The sequence below is a fragment of the Rhinolophus hipposideros genome (genome assembly GCF_964194185.1).
Source record: "Rhinolophus hipposideros genome assembly, chromosome: 17".
NCBI classification, from domain to species: domain Eukaryota; kingdom Metazoa; phylum Chordata; class Mammalia; order Chiroptera; family Rhinolophidae; genus Rhinolophus; species Rhinolophus hipposideros.
In genome coordinates, this window is record NC_138063.1 from 30105191 (window position 1) to 30128064 (window position 22874).

Here is a 22874-nt window from a genome sequence, read left to right on the forward strand (position 1 = left end):
CCCAAGAATCCTATCCTCCACTTTCTAGAACACTGGAGATCCAAACTTAACATGACAAGGAAATAGAATTCAAGCACATATTTTGCAAGCAGGGGAGTAACAACAAACAGGTAAAACGAAGGTGAAAAAAGATTCAGATGTACATTTGAAAGGAAAGATACTATGACATTCCTGCAGACAAACAAAGGGGGTATGGCTTTTAGGGAGTAAAACATGTAAAGGATTTTTGTTAGCTGAGTTTGTCACTTTCAGAACACGTGACATGGAGGTCTTACGGTTATGGAGTGCTTGTTCCCCTCATCAGTATCCTGAGGCACAAGCCGAATGTTTTTCATCTGTTCTATCATCTGCCCTTTTCCTCATGTGAGTCACTGAGTGGGGTGTCTGGCCGAGAAAGGGGAGGTGCGGATTTTGGGGTGCTGGGATTTTGGGGTGCGGGGAGTTCACTTGTCGTCTGCCCCCAAATGCTGTAGTTCTCTGTGCCTCCCAGGACGGCCTTCCTCCCACCTCTCACCTGGTGCCCTCTCTCCAGTGCCTGCCACAGTGTAACTGCAGTCTCATGAATCTGTGGGAATATGTGGGTCTGCACATCCACAGCATGGGATTAAGCTGCTAGTGCAGTGATGTAAAAGGAAGGGTTAATACGCAGATTCCAACATCCAGAACAAGATTTTCTTAGCCAGGCAACAGTTTTGAAAGCCAGGTTTTTGCCTAAAAAGGACTGTCTACGTCCTTCTATCTGCTCTTTTATCAAGAGGGGACCCACGGGAGTAACCCCATCAGACAAGAAAGGGAGGTGGAACACCTGCCCTTGAGCTCTGTGACTGAAGACAGTAGAGATGTGTGTCCTCATCTCTTCCCCCCAAGGAGGCGCTGGAGCGGGGAGAGGTCTGCTGAGAGCCTAAGTGCATGCTGAGGATAAGAGGGACTTGTCCCCCATCAGGAGGACGGAGTGGTTCCAGGTCAAAATGGAGCACTCCTGGCACAGAGCAAAGCACAGGCCAGTGAAGCGAGGAAGCAAGAGGGCCTGGCTGCACTCGCCAGCTCCTGTGAGATCCTATGTGATGTGCAAGGGGCTCTGGGGAACATGCAGGGCCCTGTATGGAGAACTACAAGATCTAGGCAGATGGGTGGAGCATAGGGAAGACCTGATGACTTGTCCCTTCAGCTGCCAATCAAGCAGGAGGTACTAGCAGAGGTTGGGTGGAACCAGTCCTAGCCTTTCCATGTGGGAGGGTAGTGAGGTTCCAGATGGCCTCATCCATCTGAGAACCTGTCGCTTTCCTCACCAGTGAGGTACAGACATCACTGTTGTTCCTTGAAGCCAGTTCTGAGAGGAGTAGCAGGGAGGAGTGGAATTCTTGGAGACCAGACATTCAGGAGACAGACTGTTTAGCTGTTTACATGATTGGTTAGATTAGCCAACTGCTACCCGGCCAGGCAGTAGGTCATTAAGGAGATGCAGCGAATAGTGAAATAAAGAAAAGTCATTTTCTCTACACATCTGAGTGCCAGGAGAATAAATCTGCAGATTTGCTACCTGTAGAGGTTTGAGTTAATCCCCAGGAGACAGGCATCTTTATACTCGGAGAGCCTCAAAGCAGCAACTGCGTAACAAGTGTTTCTCTAAAAAAAGCGCCATTACATGAATTCCTAATTACATAGATAAAAACATAACTCTTATAGTCGCATGTGAGGAAGAGAGATCAAGGTGTAGCTTTCAACTCTCTGATCGGAAATCTTATATTTAAGCTGGTCTGCACGCCCAGGATGATTCCACCTGTACCCAGGGTCTGGCCCTAAATTAGGGAGCTACTCCTTTCTGGGTCTCAGTTTCCCAATGTCCAAAGGGAATATGTTAGACCACAGCAGTTGTAGGCTGTCCTGGGAATGCTGGTGATGGCAGAGGGAAAGGGGTTGCACAACCATCAGTGTTCTGAGGCCCCCATCTCCATTTCAACAGGATAGTCCTGCTTGAATCAGTTCTCTATATGGGGCTCCTCCAACGACTTCATTTGTACCCAGGGTTCTATGATGTGGATGCTGTGGCTTGGACACCCCCTGAACCCCCCCACCTTCAGCCATGCCCCTTTTACCTCCTACCATAATTACAACTGAATCCTGGCTCATGCTGGCCATCAAATGGGGTGGCTAATGGTTGAGTAGACAGGGATCCAGCACAGGCAAGAGCACCCATCATCTGGGTGACCAGCTTATCAGGGAGAACAGGACAATCAGAGCAAACACTTTATGCATTATGTTTTATATATATATATATACACACACACACACACATATATAAACAAATCATATACACATATATATATCACATATATATACACACATATACACATACATACACACATACACATACATAGCTTAAGACATAGATGTATCATTGAGTTTTTATCTGTCTGGGACAAAATGATTAATGTGACCAGGCATAACAGCTTTATAACTTTCATAAAATAGCTCCAATTTCGTGACATTCCAAATGGAAACTATTTGTTTATTTGAGTACTCGTAAGTGAGAAATCGCTTGTATCACACAAAGCATGGAGAGCCAAAGCAGTTGACATTCCCTGCCTCCTGTTTATAACCATGTTAAAAGCATAGTGTGCTTTGATTTCAGTGAGAAATCTGACAAAATCTCTGATGAGATCCTCCCACCTGGAAGGCGCCTGTGAGGTCTAGATGGAGTGCAGTGAGGCGGGTTTAGAGTTGAACAACTAAATTCCAAAAGTACGGGGTAATGGATAGTTGTCAACCTGGAGGGAAGATTCTGTTCCTCTTCCTGTTCCTAACATTTAAAGACTACTGCCACCCCCACCCCATCCCACCCCCGAACAGTCTAGATAAAGACCTAGGAAGTATGGTTACCAAAGCAGTTAATGACACAGCTGGGAGAGGGCTCACCTGCAGACAAGATAATTAGGTTTTAAAAAAATAGTCACAGGGTGTCAGGTGGGTACTAGACCTGGGTGATCACTCTGTAAGGTATATAAATGTCTAATCATTATGTGAGAAACCTGAAACTAATGTAACACTGTATGTCCACTGTAATTGAAAAAAAGAAAGTTCTGTATGTCTTCATGGAAGGCAAAAAAAGGAAACAAGAAGGGGAAAGGAGGGAGGAAAGAGAGAAAAAAAAATAATTTAAAAATCTGGAAAGTACAGGATAAATGAAAATACCACACACCTACTAAAAAACTAATGAAGTGCTCAAGCACAAGCCGGGGAGTGTGCTTGAGGAGTAGACCCCCACGAAAGGCCTGTGGTTTAGCTGGCCCCACGGGAAGCCTCCCTTAGCAGAACTGCAGTGAGGCCTGTTTCAGAGGCCTGCCATCAGAGCTCCAAGGAGACCACAGCCTGTAGGTCTGCAGAGCTACACATTTGCTCCCCAAGGTATAAGGCCCAGGACAGAGCACGCAGACCCCGGAAGCCAGGTGAGGGACCTACAACCACGTTCTGTGACGAAGCAAAGGAGAAGAAAGTGGGGGTGCATGGAAGGAAATGCCCTGGCCTGGGACATTGGAAGCCTCAGGTTCTAGTCCTGGCGCTGCTTCCATTTATAGGTGAGACCACCCTGGACAGCCATGGAGCCATCCTAGACGCCAGCCAGCCTCCTTGTAGGCAAGCAAGGCCTGACACATCAGTGCTGTGTCTCCCAGGGGCCTCTTGGATCCTGTGACTCTGAGGAAGGCGGGTCCAGAGGATGGCACCCATGGTGGGACCCAAGTCTCATCCAGGCAGGTCTCAGCACAGAGCCGCCATTGGAGAATCAATGAGTGGAAGGTCTTGGAGGGCAGACTGTGGATCATATGAAAACAGAACTTTTCTAACAAGTCAAGCTGCCCTACAGAAATGTAGAAAGAACTGTTCAAACAGATACAGAGACGCAGGGGTCAATTTGTCAGAGATTCCTGATTAGAGGAGGATTTTTGAATAACATTTCTGAGATTCTTTCCGACCTCAAGATTCAATCGCATTATATTATCGCTTTGTGTGTGTGTGTGTGTGTGTGTGTGTAAGAAAATTAAGTACCCATGAGCAAACACGTGCATCAAAGGTGCACTTGCAATGTACCAGAAATTTACAGTACAATTTTTGTAAATTCAACCTCCAGGTCTTAGTTTGCAGAATATTTTCAATATGCCATACTACTGGTGTTTCCATACATTCCTCAATCCACTTACCTGTTAATTATTCTTCTATGGACAATCTTTAAAATTATAATTCGCTCTGCACAGTCTTTTAGGAACTCTGACATTCGTTGTTTCAAAACTGGTTTCATTTCATGTTTTGCAATTGCCTTGAGGTGATCCCATGAAGCTTTGCATCTTCTCTCCATCTGACATAAATTATCCTGAAGTTGATCAAAGTCAACCTGAAAATCAGAGAGAGAACCCTGCAAACGTGCTGAAACAACCAGACCCCAACCTGAACCAGGAAACCGAACTGCCTCCGGGAAGAAATAAACATCAAAACCAAATTTACATCTTGGAATACAAACATATTTATGGTCTAAAAATTGTCCACATGTGTATCTGTCATTATCTTGACATCAAATTATTTAGTGATAAAACTGTTCTCTAAATGAACCCAATGCAAGTGTCATCTTTTTTTTCTCTCTCTCTCTCTCTTTTTTTTTTTTTTTTTTTTTTGCCATATTTGGAAAGAAATCTTAGGAAAGTCTTTGGAAACTGTAAATTAAAACATGATATCAAGGAACTCTAGTACAAAATGAACTGAGCAGATGTCTCATAAAAATGTTCAGAGCTCTCTTGTTCTTCAGAGATGATATTTCATTTAAGGTTAGAGGAATGCACCACAGTCATACACGGATGGCCCTAATATGCTGGGGCCACCTAAGGGGCAGCCAGCTTCTTTTGTGACAAATTATTTTACTTACCCCCCATTTACTCAGTTGACCAATACTCATGGGGAAACTGGTATATGCCAGTTCCCAAAGGAGGCACTAAGAACACAAAGTCAAATGCTGAATGAGACCATTCATTGTACAGACAGGTGATCACGCAACACCGAGCACGTACAGAACCCACCAGCCGTGTGTGTGTGTGTGTGTGTGTGTGTGTGCTGTGTAAGCATGTAGTCTTGCCAGCACATGCAAATCACGTGTGCAAGGAACACATGCAGCAGAGCACTTACTGTGCTCTTCAAGGAAGTGGGACCCGTCTGGATTGACTGAAGTGTCCTGAGATGAAGTTTTCTAAAGTAATACCTTTATAGAACTTCTAGAGGAGAAATCATGTGAGTTAGAGAGTGAGTCATGAAAAAAATGCACTTGCGGAAATTTAATGGAGAGAAATGTGGGATAGGGGAAAAGAAATTGAGAAGGCAGGGAGGAAGAAACAGATAAACAGGTGAGCTGAAGGAAAGGGACTGAGAAGTAGACGCAGAGTGAGAGATGTGGGGTAGGAGGAGAGCCAGGTAACAGTCGGGAGAAAGAAGACGCGCGAAGGCCAGCCATTGCTTAGATGGCAATGACTGCTCATGAGAGCAGGGCCCAGATGTGAGTGCCCAAGGGGATTTGCTGGGGTGGCCTCAGACCTCCAGCCCCACCCTCCCAAAGACAGCAGAGGAGACACAGTCCACAAAGATGGATTCTGGGAGACAATCTGTTCCCAGAAAGGATAAAAATGTGCTGAACACGGAGATGCCCTGGGGGCCAGGCAAGATACCACATGCCCTAGGGATTCTTGGGTGCCGAAGAGCCAAAACAGAAGGCAAGTTTAGGCAGAGTTCTGGGATTCAGGTAAGCAAGGGGTATGTGGGACTTTGAAAGAAATGATTTCTTGAAATCAAATTCTGGGTTTAGATTAGAAAGGCTTCACTTTCCTACGATATGGTAGAGCTGAGAAAAAAACCTGGCATTCAATTGAAAGGAAAAGATATGCAGATTTAGAAAAGAAGAAGGACTGAATAGTTCAAAGAACTAAGTGTAGAAAAGGATCCAGACGACCTAGGATTGACAAGTAACATCTAGGAGGCCTAGGAGGTTTGAAGCCAATTGTAATAAATCTAAACATAAGTCTCTGGATCTGTCCTCATTTGTGTCTGGCAGCTCCCTTGATCCACAATAAAGTAACTTCAGTTCAGCTCAGACATACACAGTAAGCCCTGTGCTGTCTAACCAGGTGTAGCTTGCCCAGCACTGCAATGGGCAGAGCAGGCAGCAGACACAGATGTGAGAGATGGTTTTTCGGGGACAAGAGTCCACTGTGAGCCCTTAAGGTGGTGGCAGAAGAAAGCAACCTCCCTGCCAATAGAAGCCAGGCAGTGAAGCCTTTTGATGAAAAGCAGTTGAAGGGTTGAATTTAATGTAGAGTCTTTTGAGGAGGGCTGGAAAGCTACCTCAGCTGGCTGCCTGTCTGGGCTGACATAGCTGGCGCACAAGATGTGAGTCTTCACAATTACTTCATGACCTCAGATTCTGTTACTAGCTCTACTTCATAGGGGAGAAACTGATGCATAGAGAGGTTAAGCAACTTGTGAGAGGCCACACAGCTGGTAAAGGGAAGAACTGGGATTTGAACCCAAATCTCTCTGGCTCCAGAATTCTAAATTCTCAAGCATCATGACTTAAGGTTAGGTTTGCCCCTGAAACATTACACCCCAGGGCGAGAGCTGGCCTGGCCTTCTGTGGTGAAAAGGAAGCCCTTGCCAGGAAGTCCTCTCCGAAGAACAGCCACTATGTGTAGGAAGACACGCGAGCTGTACTACGAAGCACAGTCAAGTCTGACTGAGTCAGTCTGGGATGCTGTGGAACAACTCAAGGACACAGATATCCTGCAGATGGTGAGTGGCAGGAGTGAGGCCCAAAGTGTAACAGACCAAGGGATGGAATGAATGCAGGTAGGGCTGGGGTTTCCTGAAGCTTATTTTGTACTTGTCTACACAGAAGGACCCCTCAACGCCCCAGAAGTCTTTGGAAGTAAAATCTGACAAGTGGTGGTAGGTGCTCTCTTGACCTCTTGTTGCACGTCACAGGGATCTGGGCCAACTGTCACCTTTAGTAACTGCCAACGTCTATGGGTAGAAGCTATCTGCGGTTTTGGCTTGTGTAGCCAACCTTCAGGCAAGGACAAGTTATTCAGTTATTAGTTAAGAATAACTTAAACATCCTTTGGGAAAGACCTGACACTGAGGGGTGCCCCGGCAGTCATTGGGGACTAGCCTGGTGTCAGGATTCCAAGGCCAGCACTACTCTTGTTACAAGCAGTCCCCACCTAGGAGAAAGCCCTGGGAAAGAACAAAGAACCACACGTAAAAAGAGAACCGACTTGTTCTGGATGGTTCTAGAAATAGGACCACAATGAATCTAGGTGGCCAGGCAGACTTTGTTTCAAATCGACTGATTCCTAACAAACTGTCTTCTGTGAAGGTGCTCACAGAGGGTGTCAGAGCAGCAACAGGAGGACCCCCTGTTGGAACAATCAAAGGGGCTTTTTTGCCTTGGTTAGGATACTGCAGTAATATTTGGGAAGATTTCAGATCAGTGCCTGGCACAGAGTAAACACAGTAAGGGAGCCTGTGAAATAGAGAGGTCTGTTTTCTAAGAAGTCCTTTGTAAGCCCCCTGAGCTGGGGAAATCGTCAGCCTTGCTTCTGACTGCCTAAGGCAGGTCCACTGTCAGGCTGGCTCAGGGCCCCTGCTCCGTGTGCCTGGCAGCTGCCAGCCTTTCGCTCCTAAGGCAGGGTCCCAACCCCCAAGTTCCCCCAAGCCATTTCTGTGGGAGAAGGCAGAGAGAGGGGGGGAGAGAGGGAGGGGGAGAGGGAGGGGGAGAGAGAGAGAGAAAGAGAGAGAGAGAGAGAGAGGGGTAGGTCTGTGGAGGGACCTTAGCAAAGCCCCTTCCCCATTCCTCCCCCTTCTGCCCATCACTGCCTCCTCTTCTCATACTAGATTCCAATGTGTCCCAGAACTAAAGGACATTCTGCTTTCAGCTCCTTAGATCAGGTTGTGTTTCCAGGAGTTCCCACCACACTGGCTTGGCTCCTGTGCCCTATTTAGCCCCAATTCACAAGTTTACTCTCGTTTCCCAAACCCTCATATCTCCCAGTTCTTCTGTGTTTGGGATTCCTCCGGGGTTGTTCAGCCTCACTGATACTCCTGCAGTGAGGGCAGCTGGCTGTCCAGCTATTCCGACTGTCTCTTTTCTAATAAACCACAAGCTCAAGAAGAAGTTAACTCTGGACAAAATTTAAGAGCTTGCTGCTGAGGGCCCAATACTGGTTACAGTATTGCTGAGGGCCCAAAACGGTTCCCTCTGTGTAAGATCACAGGGTAGCCAATCTGTGGGAAGCAGGGGGCCAGGCATGCCCTCTCTTTCCTGGCTCAACATCTTACTGCAAGGTCTTCTGGAAGTCTTAGGAGGGGTCAGATTGCAGCTCTTTGACATTTTTGGCCACCTAAAACATGCTGGAGAGTTTTAATGCTCTGGAGAATCCGACCTGGTGAGTAACACTGCTCCACAATGGACGTGAGGGTTAGTCCTGGGATGGCAGGCTTGCCTCTCATACCTCAGTAGGAAAGAATCTGACAGAGAATCAGAGATGAGAAAATGATCTTAAGGCAGGAGACAAGTCATATTCACAACCTCCAGAGCAGGGGAAGCAAGCAGCACTTGGCATTTTATTTAATAGAGTTTGTGCTCCTCAGAGATGACTGACAAGACCCAACATCTGAGAGAAAGGCGCATCCCGCCCCTCCATGCCCACACACATACCTTGGCTGACCTGGTGACAGCCCCGATCTCTGAGTACAGATCCGAGCTATCTGGGAAGTTTTCCACCACCATGGTGCACACGTGGTGGAGAAGCGACTGCTTGTGCACGGTGTCTTTGACTTCTGGAACCTTCTCGAGGTAGCTTAACTCAAATGCTTTGGCCTGTTAGGTGAACATTAAGTAAAAGTCAGGAAGAACAAAATTTACCCAGGCTCTTAGGCACAAAGGATTAGACTCGATGCCCTGTTGGAGTAGCCCAATATTTAGACCTGAAGCTTCTCAGGCCACACGCTCCATCATTCTTAGTTGATCACACATGGACGAGCCATACTGAGAATAAAAGGAGCCTCCAGCCCTTTCCCACCAAGGCGATCAGTCACGGGCTGTCCCAAGACTCTACCCCTAAATCCAGGTGCTGTGATGGGGGTCTCTAAAACTTTTTTCTCCCATTGACCGACCGCTATTCTACTTACTGGCCAAAGATAGGCCTTTTTGTTTTGTTTTGTTTTGTTCTAAGTTTGTTTATGATGTGTATAAGTACAAATAGTTGAGTGATAAAAACAAATATTTGTACTTATACATATCAGACAAAATAAAACAACAAAAACAGCATAGAATAAAATATCTCTAATGTAAATTTTGAGAGTAGCCAAGCTTCTAAGGAATAGTGTTTATTTTTCTAAGTTTTCTTATATATAGCAAGATACATGTTCAAATAAATAGGCCCTAATAATTTAAGAACAAAATTCCTTCTAGATTTTTAGCAAGAAAATACAAAAGTTGAGGTACGACCTCCTGGCATGTGAAGGGAAGGACAAGGGAGGGAGGAGCATGAGGGATGCAGAAGACTTACATTAGTTCCATTTAGAAAGTTCCCAATGGCTAAGAGAGTAGATAGGATGAAGCCCAAGGTTTTATTGTTCTCCAATTGGTCTATTCCTTCCTTCAGGTCCAAAAGTGGTTCTGCCACTTCCTTTCAATTAAAACAAGTTGGAAGATGATAAAGAATGTACATTTTGGCTTTTTCCTCTGTTCTTGTTAATTTTTGTACAAGGTAATAACCGTGCCTTGGAGTTCTCCTCACTACAAGTCAATCCCACGTGACGTGATGGGCACATGCTCCTTGTTATGGAAAAGTGCCAAAAGGTAGTGGAAGAAAGTCTAGCCCCCAAATCTCCCCAGGCCACGTCAGTACCTGCGACTAACAGGAGCTTGTGCTGAGGTGACAAATGCTCTTCCCTCTGTTCCTGCCCATTTTTCAAGCACAAGCAGGGCCTTTAGGTCACAGCATCTCTCCTGCTCTCTTCTCACCATCGCTGACTTCTTGGACACTTCTCCTTTACACGTTCCTTCAGAATCTGGACCCTAGCCTTCTTTGCCTTTCTTCTACCAGGCAGATGACACTGGCAACTTTGGCCTAACTGTCCCTGGACCAGTTAAGTCTCCTAACTTCCCCTCGAGGCACTCTGGCTAGTCACCTCTTTGCCTGGGTTACTTTCTAGGAGGCTACCATCCTCTTTACTCCCACTGCCTTCACAACTCACACTCTCTCAGACTTGTAGCCTTCCCTGTAGCTTCATGGCCTCAGTCCCTCTCTACTGACACTGCGTGAGCCCCACTCCCGACTCCCATGTTCTTACTGAGCCTCTCCCCTAGCCTGTAACCCACAGATAGAAGGTTCAGCTTCATTCTCTTCAGCCTAACTCTGCCCTGCCTATCCCCAACCAACATTGACCCAAAAACTGTTTTCTCCATGATGTCACCTCACTTTGTTAGATAAAGTCACCTAGACATGCTGTTTTGTGACCAAGTCATGCCAAGTGTCCTAAGTAGTGCTAGGTTTCTTCAGCCCTGCTTGATTCTCAAATGAATTCAAATACAACAGTTTCCTCCTGAAGCCCCTGAAACCCACCGCTACTTATCCGGCCCTCATTATAGGACTCTGCTCCCTCCTTTGCAGAAAGAGGAAAACCATGCAGCCTCTCCACCTGTGCTTTGATTCTGTTGCCTCTGGGCCCTTCCTCTCAATTAGGCTCACCTCCAGCTAACCATTCACCTGTCCCTTTTCCTCTCCACTGGTTCTTTCTGCTCAGCCAGCAAAAATACTTCCATTGCTCCAGGCCAGAGAGAATGCCTGCTTCTTCTGCTTTCTACTCAAGATGTGTCTCCCCATGTCTTCACTGTCAAGGTCTCTTTCCTTATATTCTCCTCTCAACCTCTTGCAATCTTTCTTCTGAGATACACTCTCAAAGGGACCTACTAAATGACTTGCTAATTGTCATAGTCAATGGAGTTTAGATCGCCATCAAGTGGCTGGGTTACAGATCACTTTCTATATTATGTTTCTGTATTTTCCAAATTTTCTACAATAAGCATAAAGAGCCAGAAAAAAGTTTAATAGATTTTTTTTAAAACCAGGCATCTGGTACCTACTATCCTGTGTCTGAGGCTGGTGCCAGGCAGAAACGTTAGAATAACCCCTCACTGGCAGGCTGCTGATCCCTTAGTATAGATACAATCTCATCATAATCCACTCAAACCCTTTCTCAGGATATACTACCTTCACCAATAAAAAACTGACCTTCGCAACACTGAGGATGTAGGATTGGCTGCCTCTCTTCCTAAGTGCTTACCTTTTCTGTAGTTTCATAGTCCATTTTGAATGCCCAGAGGTGGAGCCGCGCCGAGAGTTCACTGATGGAGGAAAGTGTAAGGAGGAACTGCTCTGCGCTGCCCAGCGGCACCTCAGGGTTGGCCAGCTGAGCTTCCTGGATTTTCTGCTTCTCTTCTTCGGTGGGAATCATGGTTAGAATTTTCTGGAAAGATGGAATGATACAGTGTATGTTTTCTCTTAATGATGGAACCTATCCCACCCCTTTGATGTTTTCAAATTCATACTGCAATTTTCTAACCAGGTAGTAAAGATAATTCTGTTGTCAGGGCTCTTGTCATATACAGGCGTTACACTGTTATAAATCAAATACACTTAGAGAAGAAAAGTCCTAGTAGCATCAAAACTTACATTCATTTTGTTTAGACTTCCCTCCCTCCCCCTCTCCTTTAATCTGTTTCATAAGCAGCTTGGCCCAAATTTTCTGGATCTTGTACATAAATGACATTCTAGGCAAGAAATGGGAATGAAGGTAAGAGAAAGGTGAAAAAAGAGGATAGTAGCGAACAGCTCCCAGTTCCCTAGAAAACAGAGTAAAACTTGTCAAGAATATATGCTTTCTAGTACTTCTCGTGGATTCATTTTAAAGCTAATAAAAATGAATCATTTTCAAAGAACTCAGACTAACTTGTACATGGAACATATACAATATGAGGTATGATAAAAAAATACAGTGTTTTAATTTTAAAAATTATTACAGCAAAAGATACATTGCTATTAATCGTCCTCAAAATACACCCCTTCCCCTTGCTTTGAACACACTGTCCCATCGTTCTTGCCACTTTCTGAAGCAGTTCTGGAAGTCCTCCTTCGTGAGTGTCTTTAGTTGTGCTGTTGTGGCTGCCTCAGTGTCCTGAATTATTTTGACTTTGGGGAAGAGCCAGAAGTTACATGGTGACAGATCTGGTGAATAAGGTGGATGAGGATTTTTATTTGACAGAAATTGCCGTACCAGAAGTGATGTGTGACAAGGAGACTTTCTGTTGTGATCACAAAATAAGATGAATGCTGCCGAGAGTGCCGTCCAACAGAAAGGCAGCAATCTTCAACATGGGAAGCGGCGCGTCAAACCTTAGTAACAGTGTGTGACAAGTTTCAACTTGTTTAGTGCAGTCAATCGGGTATGAGCTATGGTTGAGAAAGGTGTGTTTTAAAGTGTGCCGTATATCATTCCCCATCATGACAACACTCTTGTGTCACACATTGCTTCTGGTATACTGCAGTTTCTGTCAAATAAAAACATTACGATGTGTCCTCATCCACCTTATTCACCAGATCTGGCATCGTGCCACTTCTGGCTCTTCCCCAAAGTCAAAATGATTCAGAACATTGAGGCAGTCACAACAGCGCAACTAAAGACACTCACAAAAGAGGATTTCCAGAACTGCTTCAGAAATTGGCAAGAACGATGGGATAAGTGTGTTTGAAGCAAGCGGGAGTACTTTTAGGGGGATTAATGGCAGTGTGTCTTTTACTGTAATAATTTTTTTATTTAAACATTCACCATATTATTTGATCACACCTTGTAATTTTAATTGTTTTAAATATTTTAACTACATTTTAAATTTATATAGAAATGAAAACACTTTAAATAATATCAAACTCAAGTCTGATTGAGAAAAAATGATGATGGTATTTATAAAGAGCAATACCTACCTACTGACGCATAAAGTATATCTTTTGGCTTGTGTTTGTTTTTGGTTAAAAGCAATAGTGGAAGGCAGAAGAGGCTAAATGGCATCAGAAGGATTATGATTCTTACAGATTCAAATTCCTTAGTGATTACATTTTAAAAGAAGGTAAAAATGCCCATTATATGACACATCACATACAGTATTAAGTTATTTTATCATTATTTTTCTCTCATTTCTCCTTATGTAGCATCAAACCAAAGAAACATACTTTATATGATACTACTTTGTAATGCGTTAATTAATTCATTCTAAGTGGCCTTGGTTACTGCTCTATAATAGCAAGCCCCTGGGAAGGAGTTCCGGTTCTGGGTAAGATGGAGTAGGTACACTCCACCCTGTCTGTCCCACTAAATGCAACTCTACACCCTGGACAGCATGCATGGAACAGCTATTTGAAGATGAAAAAAATAAATAGTGGCCAGTGGATTGGGGGAAAAGACCAGAATGGGAAGTTCAGCAGGACCGGTAATGAGTTTACTATATTTCCTCTGGAATTCCCCAGCCTGGGCTCAAGGCAGTCTGAAATGACAGACAGAGCTCTAGTGGAACCCTCTAATCCTGCCTTGGGACATGGGAAAGGGAACCCTAGCAGTGACAGAGGCGGTCACAGGGGCTAGGAAGCACCTTAAACTCTGAGGGAGGGAACCCTCCTCTCCAATCAGTGATGCTGTGGTCCCAAGAAAGCGGGGAAAACCTCTTCTGCTTTTCTTTTCTCTCTGTCTCCCCTCAGTTTGGTCCCAGATATGGGCAGAGTCACAGAAAATAGACGACGATATGAGGTAACTTTGCCAGCTTTCAGCTGGAAGACCAAAAAGGAAGGCTCCAGGGAACTGGAAAGTACTGGGCAGCTCATAGAAAATGAAGAGCCTGGCAAAACAAGTGTATAAAGTTGATTAAGAATTTCTGGGCTCATCCTGGAGCTGTTCCTATGTGAATCTGACTTAAAACAGCACATCAAAGACGTGGAGACCTAAACCAGCCTTTGAAAACCGAGCTGGGACCACAGTCCACAGGTCAGAACCTGTGGCCTGATCCCAAACAGGGGCGGGATAGTTTTTGATTCTTGATATGAAACCAGAGTTACCCTGATACAAAAAAACTAAACAAAGATAGTACAAGAAAGCTATAGACCAATATTTCTGATAAATCTAGATGGAAAAATCCTTAACAAAATATTTAAAAATATAAATCAATGTCAATATAAGATAGATAAACATACTGCTATATTTTACATAGCAATATAATAAAAATAATAATCACAAAGTTAATTCAATATGCAAATATCAATCAATGCAATTAATCTACCTGATTAAGTCTGAACAAGAAAATTCACAGTTATTTTAATTGATGCAAAATTTTTTGATACAATTCCATATCCATTCATAACAACAGAAAAAAATTACTCTCAGCAACCCAGCAGAAGGAATTTCCCACATTTGATAAACGACATTTATAAAAACAATCTACAGCTCACATCATCATGTTTAGTGGTGACAGACTGAGTGCTTTCTCTCTAAGATTGGGAACAAGACAGGGTATATAAAATTTTTTTAAAAACACAGATTGGAAAGGAAAAATTAAAACTGTTCCAATCACAGATGGCATAACTGTCTGCATAGAAAATTGTGAGGAATCTACAAAAAGTTTATAAAACAGTGAGTTTAATAATGTTGCATGATATAAGCTTCATACACAGAAAAATCCATTTTTTTTCTACATATTGATAATGACCAATTACAAACTGAAATTTTTTTTAAAATGCTATTTCCAATGAAATACTTAGTCATAAATCTAAGAAATCATGTGCAGGATCTGTGTGCTGGAAAGTAGAAAATGCTGATGAAAACAAAGAAGGTCTAAATAAATGGGGGGTATACTGTGTTCACGGACTGAAAAACTCAAGAGTCACATGCTAATTTCCCCAAAATCTGCCTATAAATTTAACTCAATTCCAATCAAAATACCAGCATGATTTTTTTGTGGATACAGACAAATTGATTCTAAAAGTTATGTGGCAAAACAATTTTGAAAATTGTTTTGAACCAAAACAATTTTGAAAAAGAACAACCTTGGAGGAGTCATACCACCTGACTTTAAAATCCACTATAAAGCTATAGTAATAAGAAAGTGTGGTATGGGCAACAGCATAGAGAAGGGGTGTCCAAACTTTTTTCAATGTTTTTCACCAAGGGCCATATGCAGTAAAATACACAAACAGCTGGGCCACTCACTTGAGGTGAAATACGTATTGCCTCACCTGGTTTATTTAAGTAAACTAAATATATTTTTGAAATTTATGGATTGCGGACTGCAGTTGGCCCGCGGGCTGCAGTTTGGACACCCCTGGCATAGACACAGGGATCAAGGAAACAAAATAGGGAATCCGGAAATAGATTACACAGATATGGCCCAGTGATTCTGACAATGGTGCAAATGCAGTGCAATGGAGAAAAGATAGTATTTCCAACAAATGGTATTTGGAACAACTGGAATCCTTATGCAAAAAAATGAACCTCAACTTAAACCTTACACTTTACACCTAAATTAACTCAAAAGAAAGCAGAGATCTAATAGTAAAACATAACACTACAAAACTTTTAGAGAGAAACATAAGAGAAAATCTTTGTGACCCATGTTAGGCAATGAACTCTTAGACATGATACCAAAAAGGAACAGATTGATAAATTGAACTTCATCCAAATTAAAACCTTTTCCTTTGTGAAAGACAATGTTAAGAGAATGAAGACAAGTGACAGTTCCTCTAAAGGCTAGACACCGAGTTACCATGTGACCCAGCAATTCTAATTGTAGGTATGTACCCTAGAAAAAATGAAAACTTACGTTCACACAAAACCTTGTACATGTATATATACTTCTGGCAGCTTTATCCATGATTGCCAAAAACTGGATCAAGCTAAATGGGCTCCAATATATGAATGGACAAATTATAGTACATCTCTACAATGCAGAACTCAGCATATACACAATGACAAACTACAGGTACATACCATAACCGGGAAAACTTTCAAAGGTATCAATCATGCTGAGTGAAAGAAACCAGTCTCAAAAGGTTACACACTGTATTATTCCATTATGTGACATTCTCCAAAAGACAAAACCATACTGATGAAAATAGATTAGTGGTTACCAAAGGCCAGAGGTGGGCTGAGATTGTGGACTAGAAAGGGACAGCATAAGAGCACAGCTTTTTGGGAGATCGGACTGGTTTGAATCCTGACTACAGTGGTCAATGTATGCATTTATACGTATTTTAAAACTCATAGAACTGTATACCGAACATGTCAATTTTATTCTATCTTAATGCAAAAAATTAAAAATAAATAAAAAACTGAGCCACGGACACCATAATCAGCAATCATGCAGGTGTTTACAGATTGTGCCTCAGGACATAACTGGGCAGGGCAGCAGTCACCTGAGTTTGATGAGAGTGTTATCAAGAAGGGCTGCCTCATCATTTACTAGAGCCAGTGATGCCAAACTGCATCGAAGATGTGTGTTTTGTGCTGCAGTCCACAGTGAGGTCACAGAAGGTGAGGCCTCAGATACCTTCCTCCTCTTCCAACATTTCCTTCATCATGGCCCCACACCCTGAGATGATGTGGGTGGAATGTGAGCATCAGAGGTGATATTCAGTGACAATGCTCCTTGATTTCCCACAGCTCACACCATCAATCCTACCTGTCCACACTTACGGTACTGAAAAATAACCAAAGTAATCCAAGCAGATGTCGCTTCTTTAAAAACACCCAGGATTTGAACTCAAGTAGTTTTCAAAATAAAACCTTAGCTAACATTTGTATTTTAATTTTCTTCATGCTCAAATTGTATTAAGGATGTACAAGAATTCCAAAACAAAATATTGTCAACACTTTTGCCCCTTCTTCAGAAGGCCTTTTCCTGCAGTGATTTTTAGTTGCTTTTTTCCTTTGGGAAAGTAATCAAACACTCTTACTTTTAGTTTTCACTTCTCTGACTAATTTAAACCATTTGTTCACTGCTGAAGATTTATGAGGTTGCCATCTGCCAGTTTATTTTGTTTTTTTTTTTTACACATCACTGACAATAAAATAGCCATAAGACAGTGGAACGGCAGGTCAAGGCTGCCTCCTATGAGGTGATGGCCCATTTTTTCCATGAGTACATGAAAGGGGATAAGCATGAGGGAACCTCTAATTTGCTCTTCTACGCTGTCAGTAGATTTATTGACAATTTGAGGATCACCATTTGGCTCCACAGAGAGAAAAACATCAAACAAGACCACTACGCAATAATCTCAGTGTTTTTTCCACTTTCTCCCAGACAGTGTTTCTCCAGCACTGCTTTAAGTATGCTTGCTTTTGTATCTGAAAGCAGCATTTCAGAGAAAAATGCACAAGTCTCATTTTTTATGGACCCAAATGCTTTTGGGTTTGGCTATCTCTTTCACCTGCAGGTGAGACCATAATGAGGAGTTATTTTGCCTTGTGGATTTGGAAGAGAACCCTGGCGACAGCTCTGGATGAGCATCTACCATGAGGATTTTGGTGACAATAGCAGAAAACTGAAGCTCTTACAGCTGAGCCTAGTTTGTACACAACTTGCATATTCTCATGAGACAATGGCTTTCTATTTGTGTACTTATTCTCACAGATACAGAAGTTTTTGTTGTTGTTGTTGTTGTTGTTTTACTTCTCAAGGTGTGTTGGTAGAAACTTCTTTCATTTTTGTCACTACTCAGTGAGGCACACTGAGCAGAAATTATTGCACCAAACTTGCAGATGAAGTGACTTGCCTGAAGCTAACTTGGGCCAATCAAAGCAGAGTTGGAGAACCACCTATGGGACTACTCCTATTTTCCCAGCAACAGCTCCACAGATCACGGCAATTCAACTGGAAATGCAAAATTAACAGTGTGGCCAAGGCACCCAACCATCAGCGCATTCTGCTTCCTTGGCATGGCTGACCGACTATGGTGCCCACACCACTGTCGGCTCACCTGTGTGTGTCCAGCACCCACTCGGGCACCTGTGGACACACAGGGCTTGAAAAGGTGCTGTAGTTTTGTACTTGTGGCCAAAGGGAACTTTTGTTTCTGAGATGCTGACAGGTCTGGCAAGCCAACTGGGCCCAGTTAAATATCATCTGGGGCCATTCAATTGTGCTACCCTCTGAGTAGATACAGGCTCTATAAAAATTAGAAAAGCGAGGAAAAAGAGGAAAACTCTTCATACTTCCATTCGTGATAACTTAATGACATGGTACTTGGAAAAATATCATCAATACTACTCAGAAACGGCCTCAAAATAATGTTCTAAAGTTTAATGCTCTTATGAAAAATGACTTCCTTAATGAAGTTAAGTATTCCCTCAGGTTTACATGACAAACTGGATACATACCATTGTGTTGCTAAGCAAAGCCACAGGAAGTCATTTAATATATCCTAATCACATTTAGGTACACAGAGGTTTCCAATGGCCCTAGTCAGCTGTAACACCATGCTACAGTGCCTGCATCCCAGAAGCAGATAGTTTGGCAAAAGGCCCTTTGTGCAGGAGCTAGAAATCTTATTAATAAAGATCTGTAAGGACACAGCTTCCATCTCGTCTCAGTCCGGACTTAACTCTTGAACAACAGGCCTAGAGAATAAGCTCTGGGTAACTGACTCAGCACGTAGAGAGAGACCATGCATGTTCCATGGGTCCCTGAGGTCAGTGGCCCGAGACAACAAGTAATGGCTGAGAGTGCCTGGATTCCATGTTCTCCAAGAGGACGGGTGTCTGCTGGACTCTTCTCAGCCATGACTGAAGAGTTGAAAAATATACACGGTTTCTGGATTGACACAGGCAGCCTTTACATCAGTGGATCTCAAGCGGAGTGATTTTGTCCCCAGGGGACATTTGACAAAATCTGGGGACATGTTTTAGTTGTCACCACTGGGGTGGTACTCCTGGCAGCTTGTGGGTAGAGCCCAGGTATAATGCTAAGCATCCTACAATGCACAGGTCTGCTCCCACAATAAAGAACTGTCCAGCCCAAAATGTCAATAGTGCCCCCATTGAGAAATCCTGTTCAGATGAGAACTGTGATTAAAAAAAAACGTGTTTCTGTGACTAAATATAGATTTACGGAGGACTGAGAGACACAATCAACTCTCAGGAAGGGCTCAGCAGGTTTTGCTACGGCTGTAGCTGATGTATGAAGTTGGTGCAACGGTAATTGTGGTTTTTGCAATTTTTAACCTTTTAATCTACAATCCCTTTTGCAGCGGCCTAATATTATTCCATACATCAGCTACTCCCAGTAAAAGACCATAGGCAGCACTGTGAAATGGATTGCATTGCCTCATGTGTCTTCTCATTCCCCTTTCAGATTCCCTCTTATTCTCTTTGGCGCACGTGGGCCCTCCTGGGCCAGCCTCCCCAAGTCCTATGATCTGCACTTTAGACCCAGGCTCTAGAGCTCACATTTCAGCTTGATTGGTCACTGGTTTGTGAGCTTGAGCACAGACTAAAACAGGACTCATTCTCTTCATCTTTAAGATGGGGAACATACTAGTATGTACCTCATAAGGTTCTGATGAGCAGCTGTGTAAAGCACCTACCTGGTGCCTGGCCCACAGGAAGAAGCCTATGAAAGACAGGGTTTCTGCTGTGCTGCTATTCCTATATCCATCATTATTACTGTTGCTATCATTATTCCTTCCTGGATCAAAAAGGTGCTCAGCTGGATACCAGTCAGAAAAGGAAAAAGTCATTTGATTCATTCTAAAATCTAAGTAACTTATTGGATGTGAAACGATCCCCACCCAGGGAGACCTACATTTCAGGAAAGAACAAAGGCAAAACCCAATGGAATCAATCTCTCCTGACAGACTTTCAAGTTCTCATGACAAGAAAGGGAAAGTATTTTTAAAAGGGGATGCTGCCATTTTTTCCTTTGATCAGGCTAGCTGGTTGTATTGGAAGTCTCTCTCTGTATCAATCTGAAGTTTCTGTAATCTCTAAAAGATACTGTTATGTAAATAGGATGGCCGGAATGTGTATGAGGGCCCATTACGTTGTTTGTCCTAGATAAAAGACTCTTTGTACTTGGTTTGTTCAGGTTGGCAGCCCCCACCTGCCTAATAGCAAGCCAATGCCTTTTTCCTGCCTTTCCCCTCTGGGGGTCCCAGAGTGGTGCTGCCCCACACCAAGGCCTGTCCTGTCCCCTTCTTGCTATCTGGCAGTTGTCCCTCTCTGTATTTACCTGCTGTCACCAGCTCCTTCATTTATACCACCTGTCCCAGTCAGCCACATGCCCTCACTCCCTGGCACCCCACCTGGATATGCTGACCTGTTCTGCTGCATGGCCTGACTCGAAGGCTTGGGGCTCAACTTCCTCTCCAGCCAGAAGGAAATGCATTTCCCTCCTTCTACCTGCTCCGGGAACAGGGCATGTGTGTGTTTCTCAGAGTAGAGCTGCTAAGGCCTTGTGTTGGTTTCCTAGGGTTGCCATAACAAAGTTCCACAAACTGAATGGTTTAAAACAACAGAAATTGATTCTCTCCGAGTTTGAGAGAGTAGAAGTCTGATATCAAGGTGTCGGTAGGGCGATGTTGTCTCTAAAGGCGATAAGGAAGGATCCTTCCTTGCTTCTCCCTAGCGTCTGGCGCTTGCAGGCACTCCTTGGTATTCCTTGACTTGTGAATGCATCATTCCCATCTCTGTCACCATCATCACATGCATTCTGTTCTGTGTGTCTCCTACGTATTCTCTGAGTTCATATGGCATTCTCTTTTCTGCGCCTATGTCCCAACTTCCTTCTTCTTATAAAGATATCAGTCCCTGGAATAGGACCACCCTAACCCAGTATGACCTTATCTTAACTTGATCACATCTGCAAAGACTATTTTTGAATACGGTCACATTCTGGGGCTCCAGGTGGGCCTGGATTTTAAAGGGGTACTGCTCACCCCAGTACAAACCTCTAGGAACACAGTGTTTCCTGTGGAGGTCTCTCCCTTCCAGAACACAAGGGTATGCCTGCCCAGCTGGGTTCAGATGCCACCGTGTGCCCCACTGCTCCCTCCGATACTCAGGGCCGGGGCCATGTCTGGCACAGTGGCCGAAGCCAGTCCTCACGTCCAACTCCTCTGTGTAGGGTTTGCTTTACCTCGCTATAGTCAGTCCTCCTTGGTTCCAAGTCTTTCAAATACGAGTGTGTATGAATGAAGCCCAGGTATGGAGGAATAGGAAAGGAATTCAGGGCTCCTTGCTAATAGGAAGACGGAGTGGGTATCACCCAATGCCACGAAGCAGTGTCCTCATATCCCCACTCTGACCCAGTAGATCCCAGGCTATATCGTCTGTCTGTAGGAATCTGTGACTGGGCCAGTGGCTCACTCACTCGTTCTCCATTGTTAGAACAGCAGATTTAACGTGCTGCAAACCAGCACCAGCCCACGGTGAAGGGAGAACACGGCTTGGTGGAAGAGCCCTGAACCCTAACAGAGGTGAGCTATGGCTCCAGCTAGGCCACCTAGCAGCCAGTTAGTCACGGCCATGTCACCCAACTCTCTCCACTTTTGACATTCAGATCAACAGATGCTAAAGACTCAGTTGACTAATGTTCTCCAGCTTAGCAAATGGGACACATCTACATACCCCACCAGGTGCCAAGAGAGAACCCCTCATTTACATAGATGTGAGCACACATTGAAAGCCCCAATTTTGAAACTGTTCATTAAACATATTTGGTTTGAAATGAAGTAAAAAAAGATTCTCTTAGCCTCCTAAGGAGTTTACCATCTTCTTCTTCCACGTTGAGGTAGGCCGAGTGTAGTCAGAAGGAAGTCAGTAAAGGAATCAGAGTGAGGATCTCTGAACTTGATAGGTGAAGGAGGGCTTTTCCAACCCCCAGACGTTTTTTAAAAATGTGAGAATGATTAACATTATTCAGAGTCTAGCTGAGACAGAAAAATGGCAAGCCACCCTACAGGGAAAGTCACACTGGACACAGCAATGCTTTACATATGCGCAGTATTACAAAACACAAATAACGCTGTATAGAGCTTCTCTTACCTCAATTCCTTCTTTGTTTAATGCGTATTCATCAAAATTCAAAATGGCTATCTTAATTGTTCTTGGAGGGGGTAGTACCGTCAGACCAATATTAATAGCATTGCTCCTCTTGGAATCCAGGACAATGATCTCCTGCCTTTTTCCATCTGCAGCAGTTTTCTTGGTGATAAAACAAGGAGAATCCAAGATTAATGCATCATCTTTGGTCCTTTCTGTGTTTCATGATTAAAAGCAAACTCACTGCTTATTTAGAGATGAAAACAAGTGGCCCCGATTTAGCTCAGGAAGGCCTGGCTACTGCTCAGCACAGAAGAAAGAGATCAGTTCTGAGAAGCCGCCAAGCGCAGGTCAGCAATGGAACTTCACAAGTCAGACACATTACAAAATAAAATTGATTTTCCTTCAATTGGGAAAAATGTGATATTTTGCAAGAAGAAAAAAAAACGAAAAAAACCACCCTGTTTTTTTCCATAAAAGCAGTGGAAACAAAACTAAAACCTCTCAGAGCTCCCTTCCTGTGGCCTGCAAGGTGTTGGAATGTACTCTGGTTGGCCCCAGGGCGTGTGGTGTGTGCCTAGAAATGGAGATAGTTGATCCACAGGCCAAGAAGACAGGAGCGACAAGGAGAATCCGGCAATTCCTGGCTTTGTCGTCTCAGGGGCTCCTCTCACCATGCAAACATCCTAAGCTCCTTATTCCAGAGC

At 43.7% G+C, this 22874-nt stretch overlaps 1 protein-coding gene across 9 annotated transcripts in view; it reads right to left on the reverse strand.

Moving 5' to 3' along the window:
• FHOD3 (formin homology 2 domain containing 3) overlaps positions 1-22874 on the reverse strand; it is a 430821-nt gene that overhangs the window by 24349 nt on the left and 383598 nt on the right. For all 9 annotated transcript variants that reach the window (XM_081079071.1, XM_081079070.1, XM_081079067.1 and 6 more), the window contains 5 exons: positions 22171-22329; positions 11380-11562; positions 9600-9719; positions 8747-8908; positions 4197-4387 (listed from right to left, as the gene is read on the reverse strand). In XM_081079071.1, the coding sequence (XP_080935197.1) occupies positions 4197-4387; positions 8747-8908; positions 9600-9719; positions 11380-11562; positions 22171-22329 (815 nt within the window). The remainder of the gene's footprint in view (positions 1-4196; positions 4388-8746; positions 8909-9599; positions 9720-11379; positions 11563-22170; positions 22330-22874) is intronic.